This window comes from Capricornis sumatraensis, chromosome 9 (assembly GCF_032405125.1).
Source record: "Capricornis sumatraensis isolate serow.1 chromosome 9, serow.2, whole genome shotgun sequence".
In the NCBI taxonomy this organism is placed as follows: domain Eukaryota; kingdom Metazoa; phylum Chordata; class Mammalia; order Artiodactyla; family Bovidae; genus Capricornis; species Capricornis sumatraensis.
In genome coordinates, this window is record NC_091077.1 from 108689708 (window position 1) to 108711568 (window position 21861).

A 21861-nucleotide genomic window follows, 5' to 3' on the forward strand; every position below is an offset into this window, starting at 1 on the left:
GGGTGTATAAACTTGAACCCCAAACAATAAAGTAAATGGCAACGGGATCATACTTATCAATAATTACCTTAAACATAAATGGGTTGAATGCCCCAACCAAAAGACAAAGACTGGCTGAATGGATACAAAAACAAGACCCCTATATATGTTGTCTACAAGAGACCCATCTCAAAACAGGGGACACATACAGACTGAGAGTGAAGGGCTGGAGAAAGATAATCCATGCAAATAGAGACCAAAAGAAAGCAGGAGTAGCAATACTCATATCAGATAGAATAGACTTTAAAACAAAGGCTGTGAAAAGAGACAAAGAAGACCACTACATAATGATCAAAGGATCAATCCAAGAAGATAAAACAATTATAAATATATATGCACCCAATATAGGAGCACCGCAATATGTAAGACAAATGCTAACAACTATGAAAGGGGAAATTAACAATAACACAATAATAGTGGGAGACCTTAATACCCCAGTCACACCTATGGACAGATCAACTAAACAGAAAATTAATAAAGAAACGCAAACTTTAAATGATACCTTAGACCAGTTAGACCTAATTGATATCTATAGGACATTTCACCCCCCAACAATGAATTTCACCTTTTTCTCAAGCACACAAGGAACCTTCTCCAGGACAGATCACATCCTGGGCCATAAATCTAGCCTTGGTAAATTCAAAAAAGTTGAAATCATCCCAAGCATCTTTTCTGACCACAATGCAGTAAGATTAGATCTCAATTACAGGAGAAAAACTACTAAAAATTCCAACATATGGAGGGTGAACAACATGCTGCTGAATAACCAACAAATCACAGAAGAAATCAAAAAGAAATCAAAATATGCTTAGAAATGAATGAAAATGAAAACACAACAACCCAAAACCTGTGGGACACTTAAGGGGAAAGTTCATAGCAATACAGGCATACCTCAAGAAACAAGAAAAAAGTCAAATAAATAACCCAATTCTACACCTAAAGCAACTAGAAAAGGAAGAAATGAAGAACCCCAGGGTTTGTAGAAGAAAGGAAATCTTAAAAATTAGGGCAGAAATAAATGCAAAAGAAACAAAAGAGACCATAGCAAAAATCAACAAAGCCAAAAGCTGGTTCTTTGAAAGGATAAATAAAATTGAGAAACCATTAGCCAGACTCATCAAGAAACAAAGGGAGAAAAATCAAATCAATAAAATTAGAAATGAAAATGGAGAGATCACAACAGACAACACAGAAATACAAAGGATCATTAAGAGACTACTATCAGCAATTATATGCCAATAAAATGGACAACGTGGAAGAAATGGACAAATTCTTAGAAAAGTACAACTTTCCAAAACTGAACCAGGAAGAATTAGAAAATCTTAACAGACCCATCACAAGCACAGAAATTGAAACTGTAATCAGAAATCTTCCAGCAAACAAAAGCCCAGGTCCAGACTGCTTCACAGCTGAATTCTACCAAAAATTTAGAGAAGAGCTAACACCTATCCTACTCAAACTCTTCCAGAAAATTGCAGAGGAAGGTAAACTTCCAAACTCATTCTATGAGGCCAACATCACATAATACCAAAACCTGACAAAGATGTCACAAAAAAAGAAAACTACAGGCCGGTATCACTGATGAACATAGATGCAAAAATCCTTAACAAAATTCTAGCACCCAGAATCCAACAACACATTAAAAAGATCATACACCATGACCAAGTGGGCTTTATCCCAGGGATGCAAGGATTCTTCAACATCTGCAAATCAATCAATGTAATACACCACATTAACAAACTGAAAAATAAAAGCCATATGATTATCTCAATAGATGCAGAGAAAGCCTTTGACAAAATTCAACATCCATCTATGATAAAAAAAAAAAAACTCTCCAGAAAGCAGGAATAGAAGGAACATACCTCAACATAATAAAAGCTATATATGACAAACCCACAGCAAACATTATCCTGAATGGTGAAAAACTGAAAGCATTTCCCCTAAAGTCAGGAACAAGACAAGGGTGCCCACTTTCACCGCTACTATTCAACATAGTTCTGGAAGTTTTGGCCACAGCAATCAGAGCAGAAAAAGAAATAAAAGGAATCCAAATTGGAAATAAAGAAGTAGAACTCCCACTGTTTGCAGATGCCATGACCCTCTACATAGAAAACCCTAAAGACTCCACCAGAAAATTACTAGAGCTAATCAATGAATATAGTAAAGTTACAGGATATAAAATCAACACACAGAAATCTCTTGCATTCCTATACACTAATAATGAGAAAATAGAAAGAGAAATTAAGGAAACAATTCCATTCACCATTGCAACAAAAAGAATAAAATACTTGGGAATATATGTACCTAAAGAAACTAAAGACCCATATATAGAAAACTATAAAACACTGGTGAAAGAAATCAAAGAGGACACTAATAGATGAAGAAATATACCATGTTCATGGATCAGAAGAATCAATATAGTGAAAATGAGTATACTACCCAAAGCAATCTACAGATTCAATGCACTCCTTATCAAGCTACCAACGGTATTTTTCACAGAGCTAGAACAAATAATTTCACAATTTGTATGGAGATACAAAAAACCTCGAATAGCCAAAGCAATCTTGAGAAATAAGAATGGAACTGGAGGAATCAACCTGCCTGACTTCAGGCTCTACCACAAAGCCACAGTCATCAAGACAGTATGGTACTGGCACAAAGACAGAAATATAGATCAATGGAACAAAATAGAAAGCCCAGAGATAAATCCACACACCTATGGACGCCTTATCTTCGACAAAGGAGGCAAGAATATACAATGGGGAAAAGACAATTTCTTAACAAGTGGTGCTGGGAAAACTGGTCAACCACTTGTAAAAGAATGAAACTAGAACACTTTCTAACACCATATACAAAAATAAAGTCAAAATGGATTAAAGATCTAAATGTAAGACCAGAAACTATAAAACTCCTAGAAGAACATAGGCAAAACACTCTCCGACATAAATCACAGCAGGATCCTCTATGATCCACCTCCCAGAATACTAGAAATAAAAGCAAAAATAAACAAACGGGACCTAATTAAACTTAAAAGCTTCTGCCCAACAAAGGAAACTATAAGCAAGGTGAAAAGACAGCCTTCAGAATGGGAGAAAATAATAGCAAATGAAGCAACTGACAAAGAACTAATCTCAAAAATATACAAACAACTCCTGCAGCTCAATTCCAGAAAAATAAATGACCCAGTCAAAAAATGGCCCAAAGAACTAAATAGACATTTCTTCAAAGAAGACATACAGATGGCTAACAAACACATGAAAAGATACTCAACATCACTCATTATCAGAGAAATGCAAATCAAAACCAATGAGGTACCATCTCATGCCAGTCAGAAGGGCTGCTACCCAAAAGTCTACAAGCAATAAATGCTGGAGAGGGTGTGGAGAAAAGGGAACCCTCTTACACTGTTGGTGGGAATGCAAACTAGTACAGCCACTATGGAGAACAGTCTGGAGATTCCTTAAAAAACTGGAAATAGAACTGCCCTATGACCCAGTAATCCCTCTCCTGGGCATACACACTGAGGAAACCAGAATTGAAAGAGACACGTGTACCCCAATGTTCATCGCAGCACTGTTTATAATAGGCAGGACGCTGAAGCAACCTAGATGTCCATCAGCAGACGAATGGATAAGAAAACTGTGGTACATGTACACAATGGAGCATTACTCAACCATTAAAAATACATTTGAATCAATTCTAATGAGGTGGATGAAACTGGAGCCTATTATACAGAGTGAAGTAAGTCAGAAAGAAAAACACCAATACAGTATACTAACACATATATATGGAATTTAGAAAGATGGTAATGATAATACTGTATATTAGACAGCAAAAGAGACACAGATGTATAGAACAGTCTTTTGGACTCTGTGGGAAAGGGAGAGGGTGGGATGATTTGGAAGAAGGGCATTGAAACATGTATAATATAAGAAACAAATCGCCAGTCCAGGTTCTATGCAGGATACAGGATGCTTGGGGCTAGTGCACAGGAACAACCCAGAGGGATGGTACGGGGAGGGAGGTGGGAGGGGGATTCAGAATGGGGAACACGTGTACACTCGCGGTGGGTTCATGTTGATGTATGGCAAAACCAATACAATATTGTAAAGTAAAAATAATAATAAATGATTAAAATTTTTTTTTAATTTCCTTTGTTGTTCCAACTAGCATTATGTTAAATGCATTTTTCTCCTTTTTAGGAATTAGAGAAGCAGAATTTCTATTTATAAATTATAAAATAGTAGGTATATATAGCAAAAAATAAAATAAAATAATTAAAGAATCAAGGTCTGAAGTGTTCACTGCTTTCTTTCGGAATATATGTGAGAAAGGGAAACAGAGGCATTGCAAGTCACGAAAACTGAAGCTTGTCTTTTGAAGAACATCAGTCTATAGGGACAAGAACACTGGCGTTCTGTGTGCATAATACATAACTCATTACATACCAAGGGATTATATATAATTGGGACAGACAGTTTTTCCTAATATTGATCACTAATTTCTGAGTTGGAAAGTAAAAGTTTTATCATATACCAAGGATTGTTTTAATTCCTCAATTCTGAACCATTTAAAAACTTTCAGTTAGTTTTCATAGCATATTAAATATTACTACACATGAATTATGGAGCATAAAAGTATTACACTTGCTTTCATTAATAGCCTGCACTTTACACACTCTCCCTTTAATAAAAATGTAATACCATAAAGTGTTCATTTAAAAGTCAATCTAAATTAAGTTGCGATTTTTAATTAATCAGCTGAGATGGACTCTATAAGGAAGAAGGTAGGAGGGCATCACTCCATCTAAAGCAGCAGCGGTGAATACTGACTTCCACCGCGGTCCTAACTGCTGTCTAGGAAACGTGCCTCGGTTGCACAGCTTCAGCATCTGTACTGCTCATTCCTCTCCCCAGCTAAGTTCATCTTCAGCCGTGTTACTGCACTGCCAAGCAGTGATTTTTAATCACAGTCATGTGACCTGATCTGCCATGCACTGGGATATATGTGGGCTTCCCACGCAGCGCTAGTAGAGAACCCACCTGCCAGTGCAGGAGATGCAGGCAACCTGGGTTCGATCCCTGGCTTGGGAAGACCCCTGAAGGAGGGCACAGCAACCCACTCCAGGATTCTTGCCTGGGGAATCCCATGGACAGAGGAGCCTGGTGGGCTGTACAGCCCGTTGGGTTGAAGAAAGTTGGGCACAACTGAAACAACTTAGCAGTTAGCACGCATGGAATATACTCACCATTCCAGAATCTGTATTCTTGTCTTTCACAGGGCTAAAAATTGATTCAGAAGGGAGATCTCTTTTACATATAATTTCCATGATTTTCAGAATGCACTGCACATTCGAAGAGATGTTTGGATACATCCAATATAATTCTTTGGAGCAAGAAAGCGCTAGCGTAAGAAAAGTAATTTGTGAGAAATATTTCATTAACATCTCGTACTGCGTTTCATTTGTCTTTTAACTATTAAAATATAATTAAATTCAGTACCGAGAGGCTGAAACTGCTGTGTATTTCCCCAACTACTGAAGATTAACAATGTTATGTATGACCCCTAGTGGTTTAATAGAAAACTACAAGGTAAATAATTCATACATAAGAGTTCATATAATTCAAACAGCAATTACATAATGGTTGAATGCCCAATTAAGTATAGTTACTACACAACAATGGTGGAAACTTCCAGCTGAAAATGAATCAAGTAAGAATATATACTCTTCATAATGGGTATTTTGAAATTGCAATCGATGTCATTGCTTTTAAACCAATATTCTAGTTTAATTCTTTTCAAGATGTTGTTATTGATTTTTAAACTATATAGTTTAATGACAGCAATGATTATGCCATTTCACAAAAGATGATGTGGTATTTAACAGAAATATCTTTGTGTTCTTTTCACGAACTTTTAAACAAGCTTTGGGTTTCAGTCCATCAACACAGTGGAAAGGTTGGATGGCAATATGGGCAGAGAGCCGTGACTCACAGCCTCAGGTAGGAGCCCACCCAATGCTGACGATGAACACGCAGCCTAAGCAGGTCTGCACCAAACAGCACGTGATAAGAGGGCAGATCGGGGGTTCTATTCTTCCATGAAACAAAGATGGTGGTGTTCTTGAGATAGATCGACAGTAACAAGCTAATGTAAGAAGTGGGGGTTTCATATAAATAATTTTTCGGGATGTGTTTGCCACAAATATCTGAATAGCTGGTGAATCACTACGCTAACCACTGTGAGGAGTTAAGAGATTTATAGCGTCATGAAGAAAACAAAGCGAGCGATGAAACAGACACGGATTCCTTGCGGCCAGTCCACAGCTGCGCGCGTCCCGGTTTCAAAGCTAGCATCCAAACACCTATTACTCTCCACGCCCTTCTCCACCGCCTCCCCCGTCAAACTTCACTCCCTTTCTTGTATCCTGAGTCTCTTGATTTCTTATCCTACGACACACCAATCTCCTCTATTGACCTTGTTTTTCATCCACACTACTGACACATTTCTTCTTCTTTCACAAAAGCAGCTCACCATTTGGTCATTAAACTTTCCCTCCACTCTGCTTCCCTCCAGTCTGAACTGTGCTTCCACTGGGGACTGCTCCCGAGAACAGTGACTTTCTGACTGTAGAAATGCATCACTGCTCTCAGAGCTCCTAATGTTTAATACTTTTATAGCTCTCGATAATGGTGACCTTCCAGAATCTCTGCTGTTTTGATTTCTATATCACTCGCTCCTGTTTCTCTTAATTCCCTTCTCCTAGTTGATGTCTGTTACTCCAGTGATCTATTAACTGTTTACATTCCCCAAGACTTTATTCCTAGAATAAATGTCTCCCCCCACCACCTCCCAGTCCCGGTTTGCCTCATCCACATTAACAATGATGACTTAAATTATCCATGTTAATACCCCTGAAATAAGTGATTCCCAGGCTTGACTTATTCCCCAATTTCAAACATGCTCCCAACTGGGTATATACACCTGAGTGACCTCCAAATTCAATATGTCCAGTGTTTCTCCAGAATCTTTTCAGTTCAGAGTACCATTCCCTTGACCTTACTAGTCAATATGTAAAACGAGACTCATCCTAAATTGCTCACTTTCCCTTATGCAGCTTAGATCTACGTGGTCACCAAGTCCAGTTTTTCTTTATCTTCTGAATACTTTTCAAAATTATTTTACTCTATCTATCCCGATTGCAGAAGCTCACACCTTTAATCTCTTGCCTGTTCTAACATCATAGCTAACAGACCCCTGCGTCCACCCTCTCCTTTCTCCAGTCCGGCATCTACACCACCACTAGGGTTACCTGACTAAAATACGAATTTAACTCGAAATTCAGTAAGCCAGATACTATTACAGATGAAAAAATTGAGTCACAGACAAGGTCAGATGCTTAGTTAAGCAGGAAATTTAAACATAAAACCCATGCAGTCTTGCCTAGAAGCTGTCCGCTTCAATACTGCACATATCACCTTTCACAAAAAATAAAATACAGTTTATACTCTTTAGAGTGATAGTCTGAGCTTCTCAAAATATAACATAAAACATTTACAAGTATAGAAAATAAAAGACAGCCTACCGTATAAATACGGTTGAAGCCTAAGTAAATGTTGTTTGAAATTTTCCAGGTGGCCGTGAAGGAAATATATAAAAAGTCGTAAGAAGACCAAATAGCCAATCTGTCAAAAGAGAAAGAAAAAAGATTTTTGTGTTACATCAATAAATGTTTAAAAACCATAAGGAAAACAAACCATTTTATTATTACCATTGCTTTTGATGAAACAATTTCAAATTCACTTGAGATCATGTGCTTTTGAAATAACTTTAAAACATTTATATCAAGGTTGAAATACTGGCTCAGCAGAAAAAAACAAGTCTATAAATCATTCCTCCATTACATATAATGACCAATACGGAATGCTATTTTGTTCTATCTCCTTTAGAACAGTATCTTTCAAACTGCAAGTCATGCCCCTTAAGTGAGTCATGAAATCAATGAAAGGGGATTTTAAAATAAGAGAAAATACCACAGTACACTGCACAGCGCCTTGTTTCAGTGTATATGTGAATGTGTACTGTGTGTGTGCTGGACTGTAACAGCTTTGAGAAATATGCTGCCAGTGCAGAGTGTGATTTCCTCATAAAATTACACACAAACATACACACTCACACAATGTCATTACTAAATGAACAATTTTAGTGTCTTACTTCTGTGAAGTTTAAAACACATGTATAGCTAAAACTCGGAGAAGGCAATGGGACCCCACTCCAGTGCTCTTGCCTGGAAAATCCCAGGGATGGAGGAGCCTGGTAGGCTGCAGTCCATGGGGTCGCGAAGAGTCGGACACGAGTGAGAGACTTCACTTTCACTTTTCACTTTCATGCATTGGAGAAGGAAATGGCAACCCACTCCAGTATTCTTGCCTGGAGAATCCCAGGGATGGGTGAGCCTGGTGGGCTGCTGTCTATGGGGTCGCACAGAGTCAGACACGACTGAAGTGACTTAACGGCTTAGCATAGCTAAAACTGTTTTACATAGACAACAGAATTGAAATATCTACAAAAAATATATAAGATTTCATGAAAAGTAAGAAAAAAAAACAGACTATAATAATAAATGGAATATAAATGCCTAAATTGTTAAATCATAAGATTACAGGAAAGTACCAAATAATAACAATAACTATCCCTATATCACTGTCAAGATCATATATCAAAATCCTCTTTGCCACAATGCAGAGCATTATTAGATCTACATGTAAAAAGACAAAATTAAACTCAAAAGATAATCCTAACACGTCTCAGTGCTTCACACAAGATTATTAAGCAAATGAGTGGCATCATTGGGTTTTGAACCCAGGACTGTGTGTATTGCTTCAAAACACACAAACTTTCAATTACAGCAGTGATTTCCAAATATTTTTATCAAAAATGTCAATCATTAAAATAAATTTTGAGAATGCATCATGAATGTTTACTAATGTATCCATAACTTATAAACATGCATGATTTACAGTACATGTTCATAAATAAATAAAATATTTATGTCATGCCAAGGGATCTCTTCATATAAAGCACTCTGATATAGTACTATGCTTCTCCAAAAGACTGATGTCAGATACGAAGGAAGTGGAAATCAACAGACTATTCGAAAGAACACTGCAATAGTCTAAGTGAGAATATTAAAGTCAGAAATAATAAATTCACCAGAAGAAGAATAATCTAAGATTTTGAAGGGACCAGAGAAGGATACTGAAAACAAGGCTTTAAAAATTTAACATGGGTCAAAAGAGAAAAATACGTGATCGACAATCGTATCAGCTTGCATAACTGCTGGATTACATAGCAGTTTGATCATGAGTTTCCCCTGATCCCAAAGCAAAACTTTATATGACTATACTTGGAAAACGGTTTTTAAAAGCTTTCATCTGCAATATTCTGAAAAGCTAGGCTTTTACTGAAAAACCTGCCGTTTCTTTATCTCTGAAGAATTCTGAACTCCCTGCGCATCTGTCTTCATGTTTCACTGGTGTACATACTCTCTCTGCAGCTTGACAACTTAAGCTTTGCCTCCTAAAGCTCCGCCTGTCAATTTCTCTCTCTGCCTGCCCATCTTTTCTTCCTTTGCTCTTTAATCCCTTTCCTTCTCTTTTCATCCCTTATCTTCATTTCTCTGATTGTTATCTAATTGTGAAATAGAAATTGTGAATAATATTTATTATGTATTACATTTTAACAGTTGGTTACGTGTTTCATGTTCTTTATAGAAGCTTGAAGAACACTGTCCATACTCCTATCTATTTAAACTGGACGCTCCTGGTGGTCCAGTGGTTAGGAATCCACTTGCCAACGCAGGGGACACAGATTCAGTCCCTGGTCTGGGAAGATTCTGTGTGCTGCGGGGGCAACTAAGCCCAGGCACTGCAACTACTGAGCCCACGTGCCACAAGTACTGAGGCCAGGCGCACCTGAGGGCCCGCGCTCTGCAACAGAGAAGCCTCCACAATGAGAAGCCTGCACGCCACAACCAGAGAGCGGCCTCCACTCAGCACAGCTTGAGGAGGTCCGTGCAGCAGCGGAGACCCAGCGCCAAAGCGGAAGAGTCAGTTGCTCAGCTGTGTCGACTCCTCGCAACCCCATGGACTGTAGCCCCTGCCAGGCTCCTCTGTCCAGGGATTCTCCAGACAAGAATACTGGAGCTGGTTTCCATTTCCTACTCCAGAGGATCTTCCCAACCCAGGGACTGAACCTGTGTCTCCTGAGTTGTCAGGCAGACTCTACCGTCTGAGCCACAAAGAAGCCCAGAACCAATGAACCCCAAAATAGATAGATAGATAGCAATTATGTGAAAAAAAATACATTAAACTATACTTTATGTATGGTTTATCTATATGTAAATAGCTTGCATATATATTAAACTAATGGTACTTTAATAAGTAGACTCCAGTAGTTAAGATTCTATACTCAGATGAGGGAAGAATATGCACAAAATGTGAAAATAAGTAAAATTAGGAATCAGGTGTTTCTGTCTTTTCCCAAGCATGAGCTATCTATTTTTTTGTCAAAAGAGAAACAAAATGCTGTGTATGAAGGTGAGCAATGACTCCATGGCAATACCCTTAAATACACTGTTCTGTCAACAAGAAAAAAATCGAAAAGGAAGCATCCAACTGACTAGTAGATATTTAATGAAATTCCTGCAAAGAAAAGGTGGATGATTGAAATGGCTTCTTGCCTGAAATCAAAGGCACTTATAAAGCATGCTGCTTTCTCCTAGCCAATCTATATTATCTACAACAATGAAAAGCAAGCATTCAAATCAGTCAGTCTGATAGGCAGGTAGGTTTAGTTGCTCAGTTGTGTCTGACACTTGCGACTCCATGGACTGCAACCTGCCAGGCTCCTCTGTCCATGGAATTCTCCAGGCCAGAATACTGGAGTGGGTTGCCATTCCCTTCTCCAGGGGATCTTCCTCAGCCAGGGACAGAACCCAGGTCTCCCACATTGCAAGCAGATTCTGTCCCAGCTGAGCCGCCAGGGAAACCGAGTCAGCCTGAGGCAGCAGGGAAGCTCTCGTAAATCTGGGATCCCAGGTAAACGAGGAGACTCATGGCTGAGAGTCCATGGGACCCTGGGCTTCAGAATCTTCCCTGCTGAGACCTTGTGTAATCAACTCACAGTCTCCTTGCCTAGTCTGAGGAATGGTGGATAATAATAGACTTACCTTTTAGGATTATTGTGAAGATTAAACAAGTTATTATTTCTAATACATCTAAAGCAATGCAAATAGTCTAACCACTCAGATGAGAGGATATGGGAATCTTTTTAAATTAAATGAATCCATGGTATATGTAACTTATAAGCAATGTACACAATGACTAAAGCTTTATTTTATAGCCATTTTTCTTGCTGGCAGAAACATAAAAGGCAAGAAATGGGAAAAGGTCACCGAAGAGGATGAGAAGGAAAGGAGAAAAAAGCGGCACACACCTGATCTACGTTTCTCCACTCCACTCTTTCCGTCATAAACTAGCCCTAATGCTAACCCTTCTTATCTAAGTAATGCATATATTGTATTTTGCAACCCCAAAATAATTATATAAATAGAAGCTCTTGGGTATTGTTATAATGAACAGTTTGGGAAATAAAGAAAGAAGAAAAGGACATTGTAATTTTACTTGTCTCTTTGCCCCCAGCTGTTCTATGCAAAGCCTTTCTTCTTTGCATGTTCAATTTCTATTATGTTCTGTTTCTTGCCTGGTGTTCATAAATCTTTTACCCCAAAACATATCAGAGGCAATCTAGACTTAACTTATAAGGTCTGAAATACAGTGTCTTCCAAAATGCCCTGGATGACTAATGAATATCTTCATGCCCACTTTCTAACATCATCAAAATTTCATAATCAAAAGTAAAGAAGGGAAAATATATTTTTTGAAATAATACTGTACTTAATTTCAAATGATATGTATATACATATATGTCAACTAAAATGTATACATACAGATATATTTTCTTTATTCATAAAGAAATTATTCTCCTGGTTTTTCTTTGCAATAAAACCACTGGTTAAGCTAAATTTCTTCGACTAATAATAAACTTTGCAGCAGGCAACCTGATCATCACAGAAGCGAACACTGTCTTCTAGCACCTCATGAAACATGAGCTACATGAGTATGTTTCCCATCCTACAGCTATGAAATGACATGGAATACTGAGATAACAATCTGTCTTCTCAAACTGGGCAACATTTAAAGGGGTTATCAGTCAGCATTTTTAAATGGAAAACTGGCATTCAGCAATCCTTAAAATAGATAGGAGAAAGCTATATACACTCAGAAATAAGTACAAACTTGATTCTTAATTAAATGTTATTTTCTTACATAGTTGGCAGAACTCTATTTTCTCCAACTATCTCTATTTGCATATCAGGTAATAATGTGGTATCCATATTTAGAGATTAAAATAAACTACCAAACAAGAGAATATTCTGTAATAAAACCAAATGGCCTGTTTGGAAGCTGAAACAGGTATCGTGTGGGCAGATGTACTACATGTAACAATTAAAACACATTGGCAAAACCAATACAATATTGTAAAGTAATTAGCCTCCAATAAAAAAATACACATTGGAATCACCTTAAAACATACCTTTGCCAGCTTGATTTCAACCGAGTATAAGTATGCCTTTTGGAATGCATCACAGCAGAGTCTGTATAGAACTGATTCCGCAACAAAAAATAAGGCAGGCAGATGATCGCAATCAAAGACAGCACGGTCCAGGGAAGCATAGAGCATATTTAAAGCTTCTGAAATATTGACAAGTAGAAACATAATTTATAAATCATGCTGTTTTTCTACATGCTACAATTAAGTCTTACAATCAGTCACCAAAACCACATTGTGGCTTTAAAATATTCGCAGTCTTGGACATCCCTCCCATCAAGAGATGAGGTCTATGCCCCCTTCCCCTCGAAGCTGAGCAGGCCTTGTGACGGCTTCAACCAATAGGAAGGGCCATTCTGTGACGCTGTGTGACTTCCAAGGCTAGACCAGAAAGGGCGATTGAGTCGCCCCCTTGAGACTACAGAGGCGGGGAAGGGCGGGAGAAAGGAGAGGAAAGAGAGGCGCCCTAGGAAGGCGGTCCAGCTCTTCCAGCCAACAAAGGTAGGTCAGGGCACATATATGTGCGTGCTGTGCTCAGTTGCTTGTCCTGTCCAGCTGTTTGCAATCCTGTGGACTGTAGCCCGCCAGGCCCCTCTGCCCACGGGGCTTTCCAGGCCAGAGCACTGGAGTGGATTGCCGTGTCCTCCTCCAGGCTTCTTCTCGACCCAGGGATCAGACTTGCATCTCCCAGTCTCCTGCATTGGTAGGCGGGTTCTTTACCACCAGCACCGTTACACAATGGTGGGGAAATCGGACAGAACCAGATGACAAAGAAGTGTCAACAGAAGCGCTATAAACAGAGAAGCAGAGGGAATCAGGCCAGTGGAGCTGAACAAAGAAGAATGTACAGTTAAGGCCCTAAGAAAGCTGCGCCTCCCATCATTACAGCCACACTGCATTTTACCTGTCGTGCTTTGCAGATACTGCAGCTTTCCTTTCTTTTTTTTAATTGAAGGTTTTTAGTAACCCAACATCTAGCAAGTCTAGCAAGTGCCACTTTCCCAAAAGCATTCTTTTTTAATCAAGGTATGTGCATTTTTCAGACAAGCTATTGCACAGTTGATAGACCGTAATATAGTATAAATATAGCTCTTAAAAGCACCATGAAGCAGAACTTCATGTGACTCACTTCACTGAAATATTTTATTATGGGGATCTTCAACCAAACTCACAATCTCTCCAAGAATGTACCTGTACAAAGATTTTGAGCAGCTGTTAGGAACAAAACTGAGGTTAAGTGACAAGGAAGAGCAAGTGGTTGCTGGTGAGTCAAGACTGCTTGCCTCAGTATCATTTAAAACATTTTACAGGGCCAGGCTGTGGACAGCACTGTGACGGAAGGCCGTAAAAGCAAGTTAGATGCAGAATCATTCTTATTCTCCCTGCTGCTTGAAAGCTCCCAGATAGCACTTCTGCTGCTGCTGCTGCTAAGTCGCTTCAGTCTTGTCCGACTCCGTGCAATCCCAGAGATGGCAGCCCACCAGGCTCCCCCGCCCCTGGGATTCTCCAGGCAAGAACACTGGAGTGGGGTGCCATTTCCTTCTCCAATGCATGAAAGTGCAAAGTAAAAGTAAAGTCGCTCAGTCGTGTCCTGACTCCTAGTGACCCCATGGACTGCAGCCCACCAGGCTCCTCCGCCCATGGGATTTTCCAGGCAAGAGTGCTGGAGTGGGGTGCCATTGCCTTCTCCACCCAGATAGCACTACAAACCCCAATTTATGTGGCGAAATACTCTCTGACCTCATCTGGATACCATTCTAAACTCATTTTAAAAGGCATACACATAAAATTTAAGTTAATGATAGAAGGAACTTTCTTTCCTAAAAAGTAATGTTTCTTAATTTCTTTTTTAGATTGGTTGGAGGGCAGTTTAAAAGGCAACACAGAAATAAGAAGTGATAAATGAAAAGGAAATGAGTAAAATGGCTGTTTAAAACAAGTGAAGAAATAAATGGCCATTTGGCTAATGTTTTATGAGTAAGAGTTATAAAATGCCAAAACAAGTTTCTCTAAAGTCTGATGCTTATTGTAATTGAAAATCACTAAATGACATTTTATATTACTTTTTAATTAGTTACTAATTTTGGAAAAAAAGCAATAAGGACTCTGCTGAGCAAAAGTTTTTTAAACAATTTCATAATTAGAAAGTTGAGCAGCCAAATTCATAAATTCAAAATTACAAAAGGAACTTTCATAATGAAACATTGTCAGATATTTCCATACAAGAAAGGCAAATTTTCCTTGGCTCCTGCACAGTCTCTAAATATTATAGCTACCAAATTACGCCTTCACTGGTGATCCAAATCACTTAAGAGTGACTGAGCAGAGCTCGGCCAGCGGACGTACCGTCCTGGACTTCGCCTTTGCACTGAGCCAGGTACACCACTTCGGTCCATGCAGCAGAAAGGTGCACATGCCTCCCCATCCCTAAGGTCCTGAGACCCAGTGTTCTCTGTAATTGGGAAGATAAAAGAAGCAAACAAAAATATATGGCTTTTAAATGTTAATACAGGTTTATTTTCATTGTCTACACTTTACTAATTTGTTCAAGCGTCATCATTCATTTTCACTGAAGTCTAGGTGACTCACGAGATTCTCTCACTTTCAGGTTTGCAGCCAAGTGACTCGGTCACACATATGTGCACCCCTTCCGTCAGACTCTGTCCTGCCGCAGGTCATGATGGGACACTGAGTTCAGTCTCCTGTGCTCTTCAGCAAGCCCTCGTTCATCCCTTTTGTATCTGGTAGTGTGCATCTGCGGCCCCCGTACTCTATGTCTCCACACCACTGTCCCCTTTGGTTATATGAGATTTGCTTCCTATGTCTGCATGTCTGACTCTGTTTTGTAACTGAGTTAATTTGTAGGTTTTCTTTTTTTAGATTCCGCACATAAACGTTATTGTAAGATATTTGTCTTTCTCTGCATGACTTAGGTGATAATCTCTGCTGCTGCTAAGTTGCTTCAGTCGTGTCCGACTCTGCGCGACCCCATAGACGGCAGCCCACCAGGCTCTCCCGTCCCTGGGATTCTCCAGGCAAGAACACTGCAGTGGGTTGCCTTTTCCTTCTCTCTCTAATGCATGAAGGTGAAAAGTGAAAGTGAAGTCGCTCAGTCATGTCTGACTCTTCGAGACCCCATGGACTGCAGCCCACCAGGCTTATATCTAGGTCCACCCATATTGCTGAAAATGGTATTCCTCCATTCCTTGTTATGGCTGAGTAATAGTCCTCATCAAAGCAATGGAGCTGACACACAGAGGCGCCGCGGTGCTCCGCCCGGCCTCTCAGCGTTTAGCCCGATCGCGCCAGCACGGGGGCGGCGCCCGTGGCTGGGCTCTTGCTGCGGCTCGCCCTGGTGTCCTTGCGTTTAGTTCTTGCCGCTGACGTCGCTCTCTCGGTTTCTCACTCAGCTCATCTCCTGCTGAGTTCGTGTATTCAGACCCCGGTGACATCTCACGAAGATCCCGGACTCTTTGCATTTGGATTACCTGGAAAAGTGGTGCTGGCAAGCACCATAGTAATTGAGAACATTTTGGAGCTATGTCATCTTCTCTTTTAATCGTTAAAATTGCTTCCTGCTGCTATTTCAGATTTTTTATCTGGAGACTCTGGTGGGTCTTGCTGTCTTGACGGAGACACACTATTGATCATTCGTGTTGGCATGGCGTTCCCTCTTGCACTTTCTTCCTAAAACAGGCCTTCTTGGCTACACAGGTGGTTTATTGTTTTTCTTCAAGGTGTCCTTTGCTCTTGTGGTAATAATTTAAAATGCTCCACCCCTTGCCCTTTAACACTAACTTATGTAGAACAGTGCTACAGATGATTGTAAACCAAAGCTCTTTCATTTCTCCAAAGAGAATGCTTATGCCATACCAACCGTGACTTTTTCATTTCTCTGCACACCTCAATCTGCCCATATACTGTGAACTTCAAAGCCCTTCTAAGAAACAGATGCAGGATGTAACCAGCACAGCAACTGCTTGAAGTTTTCTCACTTGCTTTATACCTGCACTCTTTGGGTACCTCACTTTTTAATGACAATGTAGCATCAGAATTACTACCAGGTTACAGTAAATACTTGCCACATGATGTCCTTATGACCATGAAGTTACGCATACTATTTTCTGTGCTTTTGATGGTCCCTCTAATCCACTTCCCTGCAAGGAGAGCTTTAATGATGCTTTTCCCCAATCTTCCACTCTCAAGGATTCACAATTCTTCAATCACCCCAGCTCGCAATATTATCACTGTTTTACTTGCAATATATGTTCCTGACATTAGGAACTCATTTGGTATAGTTGGCTCCAGTACATCAGTGTGTTTGACTTTTGTGTTCCCAGGACTCTTTTTCTCTTAAAATGAGCAGAGAGGATTTCCTCTCATGGAAAAAGGTGGGGACCTCTGTCTCTCATGGAAAAAGGTGGGGACCTCTGTCTTGCTCATCTTTGGTATTTTGGTTGGTAATTTTAGTTTAGCACTCATTATTTTTAATTGGATTAATAACTGAAGGAAATATTTGCCCACTTTCTATGAAGAATACTTTACCTTCATATGCAAAAAAGAACTACTCTGGAAGGCACCTTGGATTACTCCTCCTTACATAGGTTAGCATTTTTGTAAACATTAACAGAAAAGCAGAACAAAAAAGGAGTGGGCAGGGGAAAGTAGGCGCAGCAGTTTTAATCAAAATAAGAAACAAATTCAAAATGCCCCTAATGTGTTGAATACCTTTTGTTCATGAGTTTAATTTTTGAAATTAACAGGGTAGCTTTAATGCTTACAGAGATACCTGAGCAGAAAGTACAGAGTTCTCATGTATCCCCTCATTCCAGCACAACCACAGTTTCCCATGTTACTAACAGCTTGTTTTAGTAAGGTGCATTTGTTATACTTGATGGGCCAATATTGATATGTTATCATTAACTGAAGTTCATCCTTTGCATTAGGGCTCATTTCTGATGCAAGTATTGGCATCCTCTGATCTTTTTACTGTCTACATAAAAACCATGAGCCTTTTCTAAAGTGCTGTTTGGTGGAATTAGGCAGCATTGAACCTTTCAGACTGGCTTCTATCACTTAGCAAAATGTGTTTAAGTTTCCTCGATGACTCTTCATGGAGGAAGATAGCTTGATAGCTCTTTTTTAAACCACTGGTAATATTCCATTGTGTGGATGTACCACATTTTGGGGCTTCCCAGGTGGCGCTAATGGTAAAGAATCTGCCTGCCAATGCAGGAGATGCAAGAGATGCAGGTTTGATCCCTGGGTCCAGAAGATCCCCTGGAGGAGGGCATGGCAACCCATTCCAGTATTCTTTCCTGGAGAATCCCTTGGACAGAGGAGCCTGGCAGGCTACAGTCCACAGTGTTGCAAAGAGTTGGACACGAATAAGCGACTTAACAATATATACACACACACACACACATACACACAAATATATCACATCTTCTTTATCCATTCGTCTGTCAGTGGACACTTAGGTTGCTTCCATGTTTTGGCTATTGTAAACAGAGCTGCTGTGAACACTGGGGTCATATATCTTTTTGAATTAGACTTTTCATCTTTTCCAGATACATGCCCAGGAGTGGAATTGCTGGATTTTATGGTAACTCTATTTTAAGTTTTTAAGGAAACGCCATACCGTTCTTCACAGTGGCTGCACCAATTTACATTCCTACCAACAGTGTAGGAGGGTTCATTTTCTTCCACTCTCTCTCCTGCATTTGTAGACTTTTTGATGAAGATCATTCCAACTAGCATGAAATGATACCTCATTATGGTATGGATTTGCATTTCTCTAATAATTAGTGATGTTGAACATCTTTTCATGTGCCTGTTGGTCATTTGTATGTTTTCTTTGAAGAAAAGTCTAGTTAGATCCCTACCCATTTTTTGATTGGGTTGTTTGGAGTTTTTTTTTGTTGGTTTTTTTTTTTTTTTAATATTGAGCTGCATGAGCTGTTTGCATATTTTGGAATTAGTCTCTTGTCAGTTACATCACTTGCAAATATTTCCTCCCAGTCTGTAAGCTATCGTTTTCATTTTATGAATGGTTTCCTTTGCTATACAAAAGTTTTTAGGTTTGATTAGGTCCCATTTGTTTGGTTTTGTTTTTCTTTCTATTGCCTTGGGAGACTAACCTAAGAAAACACTGGTACAATTTATTTCAGAGAATGTTTTGTCTGTGTTCTCTCCTAGGGGTTTTGTGGTGTCATGTCTTATAGTTAAGTCTTTCATGTCTTATATTTAAGTCTTTAAGTCATTTTGAGTTTCCTTCTGTTTATGGTGTGAGGGTATGTTCTAACTTTGTTAATTGACACGTGGCTGCCCAGTATTTCCAACACACTTGCTGTAAAGACTGTCCATTGTATAATTATTGCCTCATTTGTTGAAGATTAACCATAGGTGAGTGGATTTACTTCTGGGTTCTCTCTTCTGTTCCACTGATCCATATGTCTGTTTTGCAAATAACACACTGTTTTGATTACTGCAGCTTTGTAGTGTTGCCTAAAGTCTGCAAGGGTCATACCTCTAGCTTTGTTCTTTTTCCCTCAGGATTACTTTGACAATTCTGGGTCTTTTGTGGTTCCATATCAATTTCAGGATTTAGTTCTAACTCTGTGAAAAATCTCATAGGTAATTTGATAGGGATTGCATTGTATCTGTATATTGCTTGGGTAGTATGGCTATTTTACCAATACTAATTCTTCTAAACCAAAGCATCGGATACTTCTCCATTTCTTTGAATCATCTTCAATTTCCTTTACCAATGTTTTATAGTTTTCAGCATGCAAGTCTTTAATCACCTAGGTCATGTCTATTCCTAGGGTAATTTTTTTATACACAATTTTAAATGGCTTTGCTTCTTTTCTTTTGCTTTCTCTTTCTGATATCTCCTTGTTAGTGTAAAGAAAGGTAACAGATTTCTATATGTTAATCTTGTATCCAACCACCTTGCTGAATTCATTTATCCATTCTAGTAGGTTTTGTGTGGTGGCTTTAAGGTTTTCTGTATAGAGCACCAGGTAATCTGCACACAATGACAGTGTTATCTCTTCTTTTCCAATCTGGATAACTTTTACTTCCTTTTCTTGTCTGATTGCAATGTCTAGAACTTCCAACACTATGCTGAATAGAAGTGGTAAGGGTGGACAACCTTGCTGCGTTCCAGAATTTAGCAAGAAGGTTTTCAGTTTCTCACCACTGAGTATTACACTGACTGTGAAAGTGAAAGCGAAAGTCACTCAGTCGTGTCTGACTCTGCAACCGCTGGACTGTAGCCTGCCAGGCTCCTCTGTTCACAGGGATTCTCCAGGTGAGAATATTGAAGTGGGTGGGTAGCTGTTCCCATCTCCACGGGATCTTCCCAACCCAGGGATCGAACCCAGGTCTCCCACACAGCAGGCGGAATCTTTACTGTCTGAGCCACCAGTGGGTTATCATAAATGTCTTTTTAATATGTTAAGATATGCTCCCTCCATACCCACTTTGTTGAGAGTTTTAATCATAAATGGATGTTGAATTCTTTTTTCTAATCAACATTTTCCATGGATTTTCTTTTTAATTTAAATATATGGTAAACCATGAATAAAATACTGGGAAATAACTGCCACAAAAAAAGATGGCTTAATTTATTCATTTGTTTTGTGCAGTTTTTATTTCATCAGTCATTTAGTATTATTGAAAAATCATGTGCATGTTATTTCTCTGTCAAAACTTAAATGGTATCTAATTAAGAAAAGGTAAAACAAAGATTTATTTTACCTTCTCTTCTGTTTTTATGTTCTTTGAAGATTTGTGAATTAATGATATATTCCTAAAGAATGTATTTAGCAGGTTAGGTGAATAGTTTGTTACAGAGAAAGAACAGAGTACTCTGTGCATGTATAGTGAATGTTTAGGAGGCCTTTCTGTCCTTTTTTTTTTTTAAAGAAAAAACAAGATATGTTTGTTAACATTTTTTCAGTCAAATGTAGAATTTTCATAAATAAATATTTATTTACTGGCCTGTGATATTTTGATGTAGACTCTTGGACTACTGTCAACAGCTGTATTCCTCAATAATTTATGAATAATTTTCATCCAAAAGCCATTTGACATTGAATAATTTGGTCATAATCTTTAATTTGCATTTAGTATTTTTAACTATGTCTAAGGGGATGACAGAGGATGAGATGGCTGGATGGCATCACTGACTCGATGGACATGAGTCTGAGTGGAGTCTGGGAGTTGGTGATGGACAGGGAGGCCTGGTGTGCTGTGATTCATGGGGTCGCAAAGGGTCGGACACGACTGAGTGACTGAACTGAACTGAACTTATAACTAAAGAAATATGTATTCTTATTTTTTCTTTCAATATTTTAGAACATGTAATCATCCACCAACTGGAAGAGAAAGTTCACATACCAAGTAATCAAACAGCCATTACCTTACATTTGATGATGGTTTTTCTAGCTATGTCCAGTAGTTCTTCCTCCTCTTTTGGACTTTTTGTTTGATTGAATCTCAAGATGAATTCTTTTGTGATTGAAAATGGTAGCCTAAACCACAAAAAGAAAAAGAAAAAAAACAGTAATTATAGCTATGACTTCCAAATTTCAATTAATCAAACTTCCAGTGGCTAAGTATTATCTATTTCCTTAAAAATTACCTTAATGAGAAAGTCTCACACACACAAAAGTCAATGAAGTAATATATCTATGTAGATATATGTAACATATTATATATATATATATATATATATATATATATATATATATATATCCAGGCCTCCTAGATTAATTTTATCATACTCTTGGTTGAGAAACATAATTCTCATGATATCAAAGAAATTTTAGCCCTTTGAAAAAGAAAACCCTGTATCATAGTTACCAGAAGTCATGTTGGTATATGTCTTCTTTATAGGTAAAATCCAGCATCACTTCATTATGCTGAAAACTGACTTATCTCCTCACATATTTCAGTGTTGGTTCAATTTAAGCTGTAACATCATTCCCTCCAAGAAAGTGGAATCAGCCTGACTATGGCTGAAGAAAAGTTAGCAGGAGAGGAAAGGTGCATGTAGCAAGGTCAGAGAGGCGGCAATGAGCCAAATCAACTCTGGATGAGACAGGAAGCCAAGAGGAGTGGCATAATCCAACTTATGTCTTA

At 38.8% G+C, this 21861-nt stretch overlaps 1 protein-coding gene and 1 pseudogene across 1 annotated transcript in view; one reads left to right on the forward strand and one right to left on the reverse strand.

The window, feature by feature from the left end:
* The window catches only part of TMEM232 (transmembrane protein 232), a 227000-nt gene extending 205471 nt beyond the window's left edge, over positions 1–21529 (reverse strand). Inside the window, exons 1-6 of the mRNA XM_068981134.1 lie at positions 21504–21529; positions 21140–21251; positions 15058–15163; positions 12697–12854; positions 7625–7724; positions 5288–5442 (exon numbers count right to left, since the gene is read on the reverse strand). Coding sequence (XP_068837235.1) covers positions 5288–5442; positions 7625–7724; positions 12697–12854; positions 15058–15163; positions 21140–21251; positions 21504–21529 — 657 coding nt within the window. The remainder of the gene's footprint in view (positions 1–5287; positions 5443–7624; positions 7725–12696; positions 12855–15057; positions 15164–21139; positions 21252–21503) is intronic.
* On the forward strand, positions 15952–19335 carry LOC138085533 (solute carrier family 38 member 6-like; annotated as a pseudogene).
* Positions 21530–21861: the final 332 nt, after the last annotated feature.